At 42.2% G+C, this 14,952-nt stretch overlaps 1 protein-coding gene across 3 annotated transcripts; it reads right to left on the reverse strand.

Annotated features, from left to right (window-relative positions):
- Positions 1–64: 64 nt before the first annotated feature.
- On the reverse strand, positions 65–13,786 carry LOC134677125 (uncharacterized). 3 transcript variants are annotated; one of them, XM_063535581.1, is made up of 2 exons: positions 13,651–13,786; positions 65–325 (listed from the first exon to the last, which is right to left on the reverse strand). In XM_063535581.1, the coding sequence occupies exon 2, from the start codon at positions 272–274 to the stop codon at positions 65–67; it is 210 nt and encodes a 69-aa protein (XP_063391651.1). In that variant the 5' UTR covers positions 275–325; positions 13,651–13,786. The 3 variants fall into 3 exon arrangements, with proteins under 3 accessions (XP_063391651.1, XP_063391653.1, XP_063391652.1); XM_063535583.1 differs by lacking the exon at positions 13,651–13,786 and adding an exon at positions 9,156–9,517; XM_063535582.1 differs by lacking the exon at positions 13,651–13,786 and adding an exon at positions 9,050–9,516.
- Positions 13,787–14,952: the final 1,166 nt, after the last annotated feature.

The following is a 14,952-nucleotide window of genomic DNA, read 5'->3' on the forward strand; positions in this document are numbered from 1 at the left end:
ATCACTACACTATAAAGTCACTTGATGATGATGAGATGATGATGATGATTAGAAACAAAAGTCTTTAAAAGAGGACAAAGAAAGAGTTGTACAGCTTTTTAATCCCTGTAGTTTCTCGTTGACGGTGGCTTTGAAGAAGTTCGTTTTCGATCTTCAAGAGCATGTTGGTATTGGAGCGGCAGAGGTGGTACTGTATGTGGGGTTCGAGGGGGGAGGACTTGGTGGTGAAGCGGTTGCCGGTCAGATAGGTTGGCTGGCAGGTGTGGGGGGCCATGGGGTTCGTGGTATGCTGGCTTTGATGGCACCGATGGCGGTACTACGGCTCCTGCGAACAATGGAAGGTGTTAGAATAGGGTTTTTTTTATTATTATGAATTGGCTTACTCATGGCCACAGACTAGCCGAGGCGTAGACGTGGCCTACGATGTAGCGAACTCGCCCAGAAGGTGCCTGTTCACTCTTGATTTGAAGGTTGCTGGGTTATAAGAACACGGAAATATAGACGCCGGCAAGGAATTCCATTGCTTGGTAGTGCGCATAAGGAAAGTGGAAGCAAAGCGCTTCGTGCGAATTGGTGGAATATCTACCAAGTAAGGATGGAAACCGGCCGTGCGTCAAAAAGTCCGATGGTAGAATGGGGACGGTGGAATAAGCTCGTGTAGCTCGTGTGTCGTTTGACTACTATAGACCGACCGCTTAAATGAGTTCTCGCCTGCGCGGTACGGGGGCGACGGGGTAGGACGAGTAAGCCGCGGGTCACTTCACACTTGTATTATAAATGAATTCTTACTTTTGAACAATCACTTGCGCACAAGCAAACTGTTGCTAATATCACAATAGTTATGACTCGACGCACCTGTGGTAAGCTAGTCGGACATTTGATACGTTTGTATCATCAGATATTAAGATATAGAACTATAGGGTCATAGATTATAACATGACCATTAGCAGACGCGATATTAAAATAACTTGTGGCCCTAATCCAGAGTTTCTCAAATCTATGGCCCCAATTAAAAAATTTTAATAACATCTTATTTTTGAAAAATCACTTGCGCACAAGCAAACTCTTGCCTATATCACAATAGTGTGGCTTGATGCACCTGTGGTAAGCTAGTCGGACATTTGATATACATATTTGTATCATCAGATATTAAGATATAGAACTATAGGGTCATAGATTATACCATGACATGGTTGACTGGTAGAGAATGCCTTAAGGCGTTAAGTCCGCCAATTGTACTCTTTTTTTGTAAATTTGTGCAATAAAGTTTAAATAAATAAATAAATAAACATGACCATTAGCAGACGCGATATTAAAAGAAGTTGGCAAAAACAAAAACTCTGGATTATGTCCACATAATCCAGATCGCATTGGTGGCCGAGTGGATATGACCTCTGACTTTCAGTCTGGAGGTCGCGGGTTCAAATCCTGGCGCGTACCTATGAGTTTTTCGGAACTTATGTACGAAATATCATTTGATATTTACCACTAGCTTTTCGGTGAAGGAAAACATCGTGAGGAAACCTGCATACATCTGCGAAGAAATTCAAAGGTGTATGTGAAGTCCCCAATCCGCATTGGGCTAGCGTAGGGACTGAGCCCAAGCCCTCTCGTGCATGAGAGGAGGCCTGTGCTCAGCAGTGGGACGTATATAGGCTGAAATTATGATGATGATGAATCCAGAATTTCTCAAACTTATGGCCCCAATTAAAATAATTTTAATAAAATCTTATTTTTCTACAATCACTCGCGCACAAGCAAATGTGCATTAGAAGGCATTGAGAGAACCCGAAGCAAATATTAAATATAAAATATCAAACAAAATCATACCAAATGAAATCCAAATGAATGTTATTAAATATTTATCATCCAAAATCATCATTTAAAAGTCAAGAAATTGGAGGGTAGACCTAGAATACGAGCGGTTTGGCTCTGCGAGTTTTAATCTGTTATAAATAGTTTTACGCATATAAACACGATAATTATGTGATACGGAGTGTGACAATATAACAAATATTCACGGTTAATGTTCGCGTTGTGATTGCAGTGCAGTTTTAGGCAAAAATACGACATTGTTATTTCGTCGTAGTCAAAGTGACCGTTAACAAAGGCCGGTTGCTAAGTCATGGCGAACAAAGTGTGTCATAATTGTGAGGCCAAATCTGTAACTAAATCTACAGGACGTACTTGTGATGTGGCTACTTGCCATCTAAGCTATCATTATCGGTGTTTGGACCTAAGCGAAGAGCAAATAAAGGACTTAAAAAAACTGAAGATCGCTTGGACGTGTCCAAGGTGTATGCAGAACAGCTTGTTGGACAATAGCATGGACTCTCAGGCGAGTCAGGCGGCATCAAAAGGACCCAAATCATCATCGTCACCTTCAGCTGGACGCACGCACACTACACTGCAGGCGTCAATCCAAGACCTTGTGCAAAGCAATAACGAGATACTAAAACGTCTGTCGGCAATTGAAAAAAATACAGCCGAAATGAAGGTATTACATCAGCAGGTTAAGGAACTTCAAAACCAGCACGAAGAAGACCAGCGTAGGATCGCGGAGCTGGAGGCGCGCCTGGAGCAGGCGGACGACCAGGCTCGCGACTGCGCTGTGGAGATCCGTGGTGTTCCGGTAACGGAGAACGAGGACTTATACGAGCGTGTGCAGCAACTGGGAGCTGCGGTCGGAACCACCCTGGTGCGAGAGGACCTATCCATCTGTAGGCGTACGCGCGTCGTTAATGTAGCCGGTAAGGCGCAGCAGTCGTCTCAGCCCATAGTTGTCAGATTTGTACATAAGAGGAAGCGAGACCAGTTCCTGCGTAGTGCACGTACCGATAAAGCGAATCCCTTGACATCTGCAGCGATACTTGGGTACCAAGGAGCACTAAGGAATACTCGTATATACGTGAATGAGTACTTATCAAGCGCCAAGAAAAACCTACTATATATGGTGAAACAGCATTACAAAAACCAGCTAAACTATGCGTATGTGTGGGTGCAGGACGGGAAAATTATGATACGCAAAGACGGCAGCTCACCTATTATAGGTATCAAGACGGAAAATGAATTTCAGAGCTTAGTGAGTAAAGTGCGTTGAACAATAATAATAGTAAGTAATTATCTTGTTTTTCTTTCCAAGGACCGTAAACTTCCATATTTGTATTAAGTATATTTGGATTAGTTTAGGCAAAATAACAACAATGCATGGTTTGTTTACAAATCATTACTATCGAATGTTTAACTTAGTTTTTTCTAGCCTGTCAATACTGAATAGTGTTACTGCACCATCAGTTACTTATATACAATATTACATACTATACATACTGTGTGACCTAAGCCATCTGGAAATTAACTATTTAAACTCAAACATCTTGCATACAAAATTATACATCTTAATGATCATAGCCTTAAATAACGGATATTTTGAGGTTTTCATAATATTTACTTGTATACTTATAGCGCAAGCAAGTTTTTGTGTTCTCCTACATTTATTACTGACTATGTTATTTTTAGAATTTAGTTTTTATAATGATAATCTCAGGAATATAAAATGGTTATCTCTTAACACTTGCCTATTGTTTATGACTAATACTCGGCTTGTTCTAAATGTCTATGTTTTGTTGAATATTCTAAGCATATCTCTGATTGAACGCATTCCTTAGGAACATGGGTACGTTGCATAAACTGTCTTTGGGTCTTTATAATGTAAGGAGTCTAAATACGGAATTCGATAATATTACATCAACACTAACGGCAGAAAATTTGGATGTGCTAGCGTTAAACGAGACTTGGGCGGGTGACAATTTGTTATCATATGACATTCCAGGGTACCAGCTGATACATAAGCGGCGTGAGGGGGGACGGCGCGGCGGAGGGGTGGGGTTTTATGTGCGCGCACGGCTTGCCGTGCGCCCGCTGGCACTGCCTACCGCCGCCGCGGGTCTCGAGCAGCTGTGGCTCCATCTCACGGTGGCGAGGCACACGTGCGTTATAGGTACAGCGTACCGGCCGCCACAAGTACCCGTGGACGCGGCGCTTGGCTCGGTGGCCGATGTGTTAATGGAGTACCTACCAACCGTGGATTATGTGTTTTTCCTTAGCGATTTCAATATCGATTTATTAACTAATAGTCGTAAAATCGACAATTTATGTAGTCAATTTGGATTAAGCCAGTTAGTAACCACTCCTACTCGGATTACTACAGAGTCACGTACATTGCTGGACATATTATTGACGAACGCCTATAGTCTCTGTAAACAAACAACTGTGCGTCATAATCCCGTTATTAGCGACCACGGATTGGTAATATCGCGGTTCAATATTCCAATATTAAGGCCACTTTCGCGAATAATAACTTATAGAAAACTGGATTGTGTAAACCGAGAATCTTTCGAACATGACCTAAATGTAGTTGACTGGGAACATATCGTGTATGAAAACTCGATAGATAAAAAAGTACATGGTTTCGTTAATATGATATTGCAGTTGTGGGATCGCCATGCGCCGGTAGTCTCGCGGCGGGCGGGAGCGGCGCCGCGGCCCTGGCTCACTGGCACCGTGCGCCGCGCCATGCTGCTGCGCGAGCGAGCCGGCGCGCGCGCTGCCGCCCAGCCGCGCGACTCCGCCGCGCACTGCTACTACCGCCAGCTGAGGAACCAAGTCACCGAGATGGTGAGAGCGGAGAAGCAGGCGGCGTTCACACGTGAGATTAACTCGCATATTACTAACTCAAAAAGAATGTGGAACGGCGTGCGGAAATGCATAGCTACCAAAAAGGCTAGTAACGAAATACCCCAGTTTCTCAACGATCCAGACAAGATAAACAGCAGTTTTCTTAAGCTGCCGCCTACTTCGCCAGTACCTAAACATCTGTTAGAACATTTTGCATTGTCGGACGGCGCGAGTGGTGGTAAGTTTACATTCAAGGATATTGACGAGAAGGAGCTGCTGAAGATCATGGGGACTATAAAAACTAACGCCGAGGGAACAGATGCTATTTCCATAGACATGCTAAAGCTCACAATGCCCAGAACTATTCCAGTGCTTCTCCATATTATTAACACTTGTCTGCTTGAGGGTTGTTTTCCTACTGGTTGGAAGGAAGCGGTCGTCACACCACTGCCAAAAAAAGATCAAGTTAATGACTACCGCGATCTCCGACCAATTAGCATCCTACCAGCTATGTCGAAAATATTAGAGAAGGCAATGACCAAGCAGTTATCTTCGTATCTTGAGGGGTCTGGTGTAATTCCGGATAATCAGTCAGGTTTCCGAGCAGGGCGCAGTCCTGAGACTACCTTGTTAAATGTCGTAGACGAGATAGTTCACGCCACAGACAGAGGGTTAGTATCTATACTGGTTTTATTAGATTTCTCAAGAGCGTTCGATTCTTTAGATATAGAGCTTCTGCTTTGCAAACTTCGTTACTATGGGCTAGACAGTGTGGCGCTGAGGCTCATGAAGAACTACTTAACAGGCCGGAAGCAGATGGTAAAGTGTCTGAATAAAGACGGAAGACCCACTTACTCATCTTTCGCAGCTGTGACCCGTGGGTGCCCTCAGGGAGCGTGTATCTCGCCTCTGCTCTACGCAGTGTACACGGCGGAGTTGCCGCACGCCGCGCAGCACGCGCACTGCGAGATGTTCGCGGACGACACGCAGTTGCTGCTATCGTTCGCGCCGGAGGATGCCGCAGGAGCCGTGCGTCGGCTCAACGAGGACCTGCAGCGAGTGTGGGAGTGGGCGCGGGACAACGCGCTCTGCCTCAACCCGGGGAAAACCAATGCAATCATGTTTGGGGCGAGGAATTCTGTTAGACGCGTGCAGTCGCTCGGTCTTCCCGTACGCCTAGGCGGAACAGACATACCTTTTGTGGATTGTGCTAGGAACCTGGGCTTGTACATGGATTCGGGACTTAAATTCGAGAAACATATAAATTTGAAGATAAAAGCAGCGATGTACAAGCTCAAGTCCTTGTATAAAATAAATGAATTCCTTAGCGCCGAAGTGAGGCGAATGCTAGTTGAATCTGTAATTTTGTCCCAATTTAATTATTGCGACACAGTCTACGGCCCGTGTATATTACAGAAAACAAGTCATCGTATACAAAAAGTTCAAAATTCTTGCGCAAGATTTAGTGAGCGGCTTGGGCGTCGCGATCGTATAACTCCAGCGCTCAATCAATTAAATTCGCTGAAAATGTCCGCGCGGCGGCGGGTCCACCTCGCGTGCGCGACCTTCCGCGTGTTAGCACGGCAAACGTCGCGCGCACTGGCCGACAAGTTGCGGCGCGCGGCCGCGGCCGACTCCGCGCGCCCGCGCCGAGCCCTCCACGCGCTGCTGCTGGTACCGCCCGAGTATCGTGCGGCCGCGTTCAGGGGGTCATTTCGTTACGCTGCCACCAAATGTTGGAACGATATCCCCCCTCCTGTGCGTGAGGCAAAGAGTATCCAACAGTTCAAATCTAGACTTAAAAAGTTGTACATGAATAATCAAAAAGAGTTTGAGAATATACACGTGACCAGCCCCGTGAGGGATGCGTTCATAAAGTTAACTTTTAGGTAAATACTAACCACACGAAACATATGCTATTAAATACTGTTTCTGTATTAAATACCCCGTAAGGAAACTATTGTCAAATACTAATGTTTTGTTTTTTATGTGAATTTCATAATTTAAATATTATGTAATATTAATACCATTCCAATTAGCTGACCAAGGGCGGGTTTAAATTCAGCAAGCTGTACCCGCACCTTTTTCATTACTTACACAATTTGTTGCACAATGTTTAGATTAATACTTACCTACTTACTCCTTATACCTAAGATGGACTAATTACCTACCTAACCCTTATACACTATACCTAAGAACTTATGTAAAAAGTAATGAAATAAACGCATTTGTATTTGTATAATTCTAACAGCAAACATAAGAAAACAACTAAAAATTAGCATATGATTACTTCGCCTCACATGTGAATAAAATGCAACTTTGCTATCAGTTTTTGAAGTGCAAAGTAAGCCTTTCCGAGCTGGTGTAGTGAAAACATAAATTCGTGATTTGTATTATGATATCTTATACAAATTTCTTGGGAATGCTTACAGTAGGTTGGTAAATTTACTACCATGCGTCTCTTCTACATTTTTTTGTATTATTCTTTGAACAATTCAATAACATTCCATATTAGCGTCGACATGGAATTAAATGTAGGTGAAATTGTTAGTCATCATTTAATTATTGTGTAAATCGAGATTGGTTTTGAGTAGTTAAAACTAATTGTATTTATGTTATGTCATTGTAAGTTAATGTCAGTGTCTAAGTTACGTGGACAGTGTTGCCAACTTGGCATAAATGATGCCAGATCTGGCATATTTTCACTCGCTTTGGCACCAAAATTTTCCATTTAGCATCTGGCATATTTTTTAGCATAATTTAGTCTAAGCCAAGTTTGCACCAACTTGGCAGCAACAATATGCGCCATCGCCTTATGCGGTTCATATTTTCATATGAATATTGACTTTTGTGGACGGATGGACGTCAACGGACTGTATAAAGTTGGTCAAGCAGATCTTGTTAGTAGAAAAAGGCGGTAAATTAGAAAAATGTATGTGTTTTTAGTGTCTAATATCAAGTGATATTTTAGCATTTTTTTAGCATAGGTGTTTCAAAATTCTTTGGCATAATTTTGGCATAATCTAGACATTAGTCTAGCATTTTTTCTAAATCCGAGTTGGCAACACTGTACGTGGACAAAGTAATAGTTATTTGTTTTAAAAGGGGGCAAAGTTGTTGTTTAACCGCTCTTGCGAATATTGATACCCAAGCAAGTGAAAGATTCCAAAATTGAACCACGAGTGTACTGAGTGGTTCAAAATATGAAATCTTGAGCGTTACGAGGGTTCCAAAGCACGAGAATTAGACAAAATTTGCCCCCGAGTGAAACACAAAAAAATTCACCACACCAACCCGAAGAAAATATTTACTGTAAGATATCAAACAAAGCCAAACCAAATCAAATCCAAATAAATGTTATTAAATATTTATCATTCGAAATCATAATTTAAAAGTGAATTCTACTAGCAAACATAAGAAAACAACTCAAAATATGCATTTCATTACTTTGCCTCACATGTGAATAAAATGCAACTTTGCTATGTTTTTGAACAATCAAGAGAGCCTTTACCAGTTGTTGGTATGGTGGAATAGTTATTTGTTTTACAAGGGAGCAAAGTTGTTGTTTAACCGCTCGTGCTAATATTGATACCCGAGCAAGCGAAAGATTCCAAAATTGAACCACGAGCGTAGCGAGTGGTTCGAAAATGGAATCTTGAGCGTTGCGAGGGTTTCAAAGCACGAGGGTTAAACAAAATTTGCCCTTTCTAATTTCATTACTTTGCCTCACATGTGAATAAAATGCAACTTTGCTATCAGATTTTGAACAATCAAGAGAGTCTTTACCAGTTGGTGTGGTGGAAACAAAATTATTAAAACTGGAGGTATTTTGCAACAAACTTCGTACATAATCGAATTTTAACGTACGAGTAGGTAGGTATCTTTATAGTACGTAGTCTAATACCTTTAAGCGAGCAATTCTTGTAGTTATATACATATATATTTCGGGGATCTCGGAAACGGCTCTAACGATTTCGATGAAATTTGCTATATGGGGGTTTTCGGGGGAGATTAATCGATCTAGCTAGGTATTAGCTCTAGAAAAACGCTCAATTTGAGTATTTATATGTTTTCCGAGAAAAGTTCGGTCTTCCAGATACTGTTATTTTATTTAACTGACCTATGATATGGTGAATAAATATGTTATGTAGTTAATTAGTTATTTACCTTGCCTACGTAATATTTTTGTATTAGTGAATACTTAATTAAAGTAATTAATTATGTTAATTATGTTTGGATGTTATTTAAGAAATAAAAAAAATATTATTGAAAATAAATGTGCTTAATTTTAAATAATGAATATGATATGATATAAATATGTTAGTTAATTAGATGTTAAATACTGAAGTTATTATCATGATCGTATTTCACATACCGTTTTGCAAAAAGAGAATATAATTCTCCTTTTACTTTTTAAATCCTTTGAGAGGAAAAAGGTCAAAAGAGAATAGTATTCTTTTCCAACCCCACCACATTCTCACCTTATAAAGAGTCCAAGCGCACAGCGGTACAACACTTTAAAAAAGTCCAAATATTCTCACAAATCAGTATAATTTAGCCATATTGGCGAACAACCACATGAGAGCAGTCATAATCCACCCGTCCCCGTCTTTCAAATACATTGTCAATCCACCATTTTGTAAATTAGAAAATTATTCTGAACGCAACTCAACCTAATCTAACCAATGCGCGCAATGAACGCGTCCGTTGGCGGCGCGGGAAAATTTGAAATTTCGAACACGAGCGGCAGCCGTGTACGACCGAGTACGACAAAACCGCGTTCTATTGCTAAATTGCTGGAGAAGTTTAAATGAATAAGTACGCAATATTGTCGTTAATTCGTCGGCCAATGGCGTACGCGAAGGAGATGTGTGGATGTCGGGAATTGGGACCACTTGGCTGGCAGGGTCAGGCAATCATCGGGTCAAGATGGTAGCGTGGGGTACCGCGGGGGGACGCGGCGGTTCCGCCATCTTTAATTCTTTCGCTGAGGGCTCGAAGTACTGCGTTTGTTGCAATTTGCTTGTGGCAAAATCTAGTACACCTACCTAAAAACTTTATTTATTTTAACATTTATTTCTTATGACTTATAGACTTAATGCCAGAAGGCAGAGACTGCTACCAGTCAACTGATTTTCCTCTCTCCATCTTACAAAGACTGTTTTGGGGTCTCCTTGGCAAACTTATCCCAAGATAGTTACTAGGTTTTGCAAAAATTGCTACCCAATTTTGCTGCTAATTCTACTGCAGTGGAAATTTAATGTAATAGGGTATTTGACTACTAGTCAAATCAGATTCTTTTTCGAACTGTCAAAACTATTTTTATACTAGGGAATTTATATGAAACACTAGAAATTGTGTCTAAAAATAACTGCTGTCTACGTTTCTCTATTAATTTTCTGGTGCTTTATTTGATACACGGTGTAAAAAAATAATACAGTCGATTTACGAAATACAGTCAAATACCCTATTACTAACAGTATTTAGCAGCATTATTAATAAAACAAATGTTTACTGGATCCATCAAATCCCTGCATGTCTGGCCGCAAAATTAAATAAATGCAAACGTATGCTCGCGGCCTCAGAGCACGCTACTCACATCCCTTGGGACGCTCAATGCCAAGCAACGTATGCTCGCGGCCTCAGGGCACGCTACTCACATCCCTTGGACGCTCAATGCCATGCAACGTATGCTCGCGGCCTTAGGGCACGCTGCTCAAATCCCTTGGACGCTCAACGCCACGCAACGTATGCTCGCGGCCTCAGGGCACGCTACTCACATCCCTTGGACGCTCAATGCCACGCAACGTATGCTCGCGGCCTCAGGGCACGCTACTCACATCCCTTGGACGCTCAATGCCATGCAACGTATGCTCGCGGCCTTAGGGCACGCTGCTCAAATCCCTTGGACGCTCAATGCCATGCAACGTATGCTCGCGGCCTTAGGGCACGCTGCTCAAATCCCTTGGACGCTCAACGCCACGCAACGTATGCTCGCGGCCTCAGGGCACGCTACACATCCCTTGGACGCTCAATGCCACGCAACGTATACTCGCGGCTTCAGGGCACGCTGCTCAAATCCCTTGGACGCTCAACGCCACGCAACGTATGCTCGCGGCCTCAGGGCACGCTACTCACATCCCTTGGACGCTCAATGCCACGCAACGTATGCTCGCGGCCTCAGGGCACGCTACTCACATCCCTTGGACGCTCAATGCCATGCAACGTATGCTCGCGGCCTTAGGGCACGCTGCTTAAATCCCTTCGACGCTCAACGCCACGCAACGTATGCTCTCGGCCTCAGGGCACGCTACTCACATCCCTTGGACGCTCAATGCCACGCAACGTATGCTCGCGGCTTCAGGGCACGCTGCTCAAATCCCTTGGACGCTCAACGCCACGCTCCGCCCCGCCAATCGGACCGCTGTTCGCTCTCCAATGGCCATACAATAGTAGTAGTAGTAAAATTTTATTGCAAAAAAACAAGTACATAACACAGAGAGAATACAGTAAATGTGTACAAAGAACTTATCCCGTTAAGGGATCTCTGCCAGCTAACATTTAAGTAACTGAGAGGTACATATGAAATGCTGGTAGTCAAACTAAGATAATACGATGCATTAGGATGATAGTATGATGAGTTGTTGACTGTCATCGTTAAAATTCGATATAAATCAAATTCGACAATGTGACTCCAAGGACTTAATGCCGAAAATAAACATATCAAAATAAATTGTTTTATTGCCTTCATTTGATCTACCAATGGCTCGTGCACGATGCAAGTCAAATTCAATAATAGACTTTTTAGAGGTCTCGTCAGTCCCCTGTGGGGTAACTCTCTCGTAATAAGTAATACTCATACCCCCTTATTCATAAACGTTTACTAAAGTTGACAAGCCGATAATAAACGTTTATGAATAAGGGGGTTAGTCTCTTACCAGTACATAGGTGGACCTTAGCAATAAAGTTTACCATTATTTGCCAGTCAACGATGTGGACGATAGTCGTCAAGAATTTTTTATCTCACTTCATTCTCTCATCTAACTTTTTCACATCTCATCTCTCATCTAACACTTCACTCATCTAACTTTTAATCTCCTGATTATAAGCCACAGACCAGCCCCTATTTCTTGGCGCCGTTTTGTGGAGCTGCTCCACTGGAGCAAGAGCTGGGTGTATTGGGGATGGGGTGGGAGGAGGCTACCCAAGCTACCCAGGACCGGAGTCAGTGGAAGAAATAGATTCGAGCCCTACATCCCAGCAGGGGGTAACAGGATGGAAAGAAGAAGACATAGACATTTTTGGCGCAATTCCCGAAGTACTTTCATTCACTTAAGTCTCCATACTTCTCTATTATCGTAATGATTTTCATCCTTTTTCACATCACAATAACTTCTCAATAATTATTTCCATTGTAAATGCAATCTACCAAAACCCCAACCACAAAGTAACCATTATGTGCAATAAATGTATTGAGTATTGAGTACAGACAAATCCTGACGAAAACCGAATATTGCCCTCAAGTTGTCCAACAATACCGGTAATTCACAAAAATACTCCTATTATTCAATAAAGAGATAATCAAGGAAATCAGTCCACAATGGGCAAATAAAACGCTAATGCACGTAAAAAATTGGTTACCGGGTGTGTCAGAGTTCAGGGATCATACATGGCTACAGAACTGCGCTCGGAGTAAGCCATCCCTAACCTACATACGGAGAGCAACAGTACGCGACCATTTAGGTTCTAGGATGTGAGGGTGAACACCCTTTTTTTTGACGGAGTGGGAATGCGTTTACGCACGGTGTGTGAGACTCGCCGCTCTATTCCCCTCTCCTGGCATGAGAGGGGGAGAATTTGGCCCTATACCCACTAAACCCACTCCGGCGTTTCACCCTCTTTGCCGTTCGTTAGGGCGCACTGGGATCGATGACTAGGATGAACACACTGCTGATGGTGAGCGGTGCGGTGACAGAATGCGGCCTTCGGCATCATGTCAAACATTTCTTCAAAGTCTCGGACTTTTTGAGGCCATTGCCATTACGTTAGGACTAATCTTAAGCTTCGCACGCTCAATTCCAAGATGGCGCTGATTTTTTGCGACACTAATGACTGCGCGTGCGTTGTCGCGGTCCACGGATTAATTGAAATTTATTGGTGGCAATTAAACTTTGCGTCGGCAAGATGGTGATCGCGATCTGCCACGTGTACAGTCGCCATCAGATATATCGGAGCGGCCAAGATGCTCACAAATATCTGAACACGCCTCTATTGTTAAGGCGTTAGAGTGTGTTCAGATATTTTTGAGCATCTCGACAGCTCCGATATATCTGATGGCGAATGTACTTCTCGGATGACTTGTGTTGTGTACAGATGTTGTACATAATTATTTTCCATCTTATTTTCACGGAAACGTACGAACGTGTCTTGCTAATTTAGTCAGTCTCAGTACAAAAAGTACTGATGTTGTCTGAAGTAGCATGACAAATACGAACGTTTCCGAGAAAATACGATGGAAAGCAATTATGCACTGTAGTACGATCGTGAACGTTTGAAAATAAGCTTCAACAAATAAGTGACAACAGGGATCACCGGCCGAGTAAACTCTAGCACAGAGACTTTAGTATAGTACCACTACCACCAGTTTTGACATTGACATATTCACTCACGTCTAAGTTACTTTCTATGCATCTCGCTCGTACTCGCATATTAGTGCATGCGAGATGTAAAGAAAGTAATTTACGTAGACGCAAGCTTATATGTGACGTTCCACGGCAAAGGTACCTTATGGCGGCTGGCGCTTACGTCGCATAGGGCCCAATAATATGGGAGCGGCGTTAATAATAGCGTAAGCGCCAACCGCCATAAGGTACCTTTTCCCGTGGGACGTCACATATGTCAATGTCAAAACAGGTGGTTAATTAAACTAATTAAAGTGGTAGCCGTACTTGTCAGTAGAAAAACTTCATCACTTACCATTAACAGAAAACCGAGCCGCGTGAAATACTCCTCTCAGATGTCGTTTCCAGGTGTAAGCTTCAGACGTAGGCAATGCAGGTTATCCATCAAAAGGCTAAACTAGACGGCTGCTGAGGCCTGGGACTCCTGGAAGCTAGGATCTGCTTCGTCTGGAAAAAAGAAAATGGCGTATGTTATGATCAAGTCGATATTGTCAGCACCTACATTCTACCGTCGAACGACGCCATAATTGTGGATTTCTGTTTTTCGATAATATTTTTAATGGCGTTGACATATAATCGTATAATTTAGAAAGGATAGTCCTGCAGCAGATTCCTGAGTTCCTTACAAAATTTCATAGATTTAATAAAAATGTAAAAGTTGTCGTCGAAAAAGATGTGAGAAAAAAAACATTGGTATTTATTATGGTCAGCTACGGACTGGTTGGTTGTTAAGTAAGTAAAGAATCAGATGTAATATGTAAACTAGTTTCTGTCCAACACCTACATTCTACTAAAAAATCACCGCGCAAATTCTTTACTAACCGCCTCCGGCGTTTCACCCTCTTTGCCGTTCGTGAGGGCGCACTCTGAGATAAGTTTTAGAACTTTAAAATTACTGCCCTAAACGCTTACAATTACAACATTGAGCCCTAAGAATCATTAATTTTGGTCATATGGGGTCATCCATTAATTACGTCACACGTTTAGGGGGTGGGAGGGGGTCAAGAAAATGTGACATATTGTGACATGGGGGAGGGGGGAGACACAAACTTTGTGACGTCACTTTAACTTCATCAGTAACCGGAATTTTTTTTTAATTTTTTTATTCGCTGTACATTTAAATAACTAGTTTTTAAAACGATAATCGTTTTTATTCTTTTAATTTTCTTTCCTAAGCAGTCTAGGGTTATAAAATTACTAATATTTATATCGTCAAAAATATTTTGATAAAATATTAATAATACTTAGGTACTTACTTAATTCGATTTGGCGATTTCGTAGAAAAAATGTGACGTCACACTAGGGGGGAGGGGTTTGCCAAATGTGACCAAATGTGACAAGGGGGGGGAGGGGTCAAAAAACCTAGAAATTTGTGTGACGTAATTAATGGATGACCCCTATCGCCCAATGTATTGTGTACTTCGTTCCTTAAATTTGTATATATTTATTCATAAGGAAACGTCACCAGTTACTTAAAGAGTGGTGGTGGTGGTATAAAACGTGTCTCTTAAATTGCAAGCAGTTTGAACTGCTTCTCATCAATGCTCGTTCAGACGATTGCGACAGATTCCATACACAAACCTCTACATGAAAAAAT

This window comes from Cydia fagiglandana, chromosome 25 (assembly GCF_963556715.1).
Source record: "Cydia fagiglandana chromosome 25, ilCydFagi1.1, whole genome shotgun sequence".
Taxonomy (NCBI): Eukaryota; Metazoa; Arthropoda; class Insecta; order Lepidoptera; family Tortricidae; genus Cydia; species Cydia fagiglandana.

Coding starts and splice junctions, on each gene's coding strand:
- LOC134677125 (XM_063535581.1), bottom strand. CDS start 274: ATGGCCCCCCACACCTGCCAGCCAACCTATCTGACCGGCAACCGCTTC.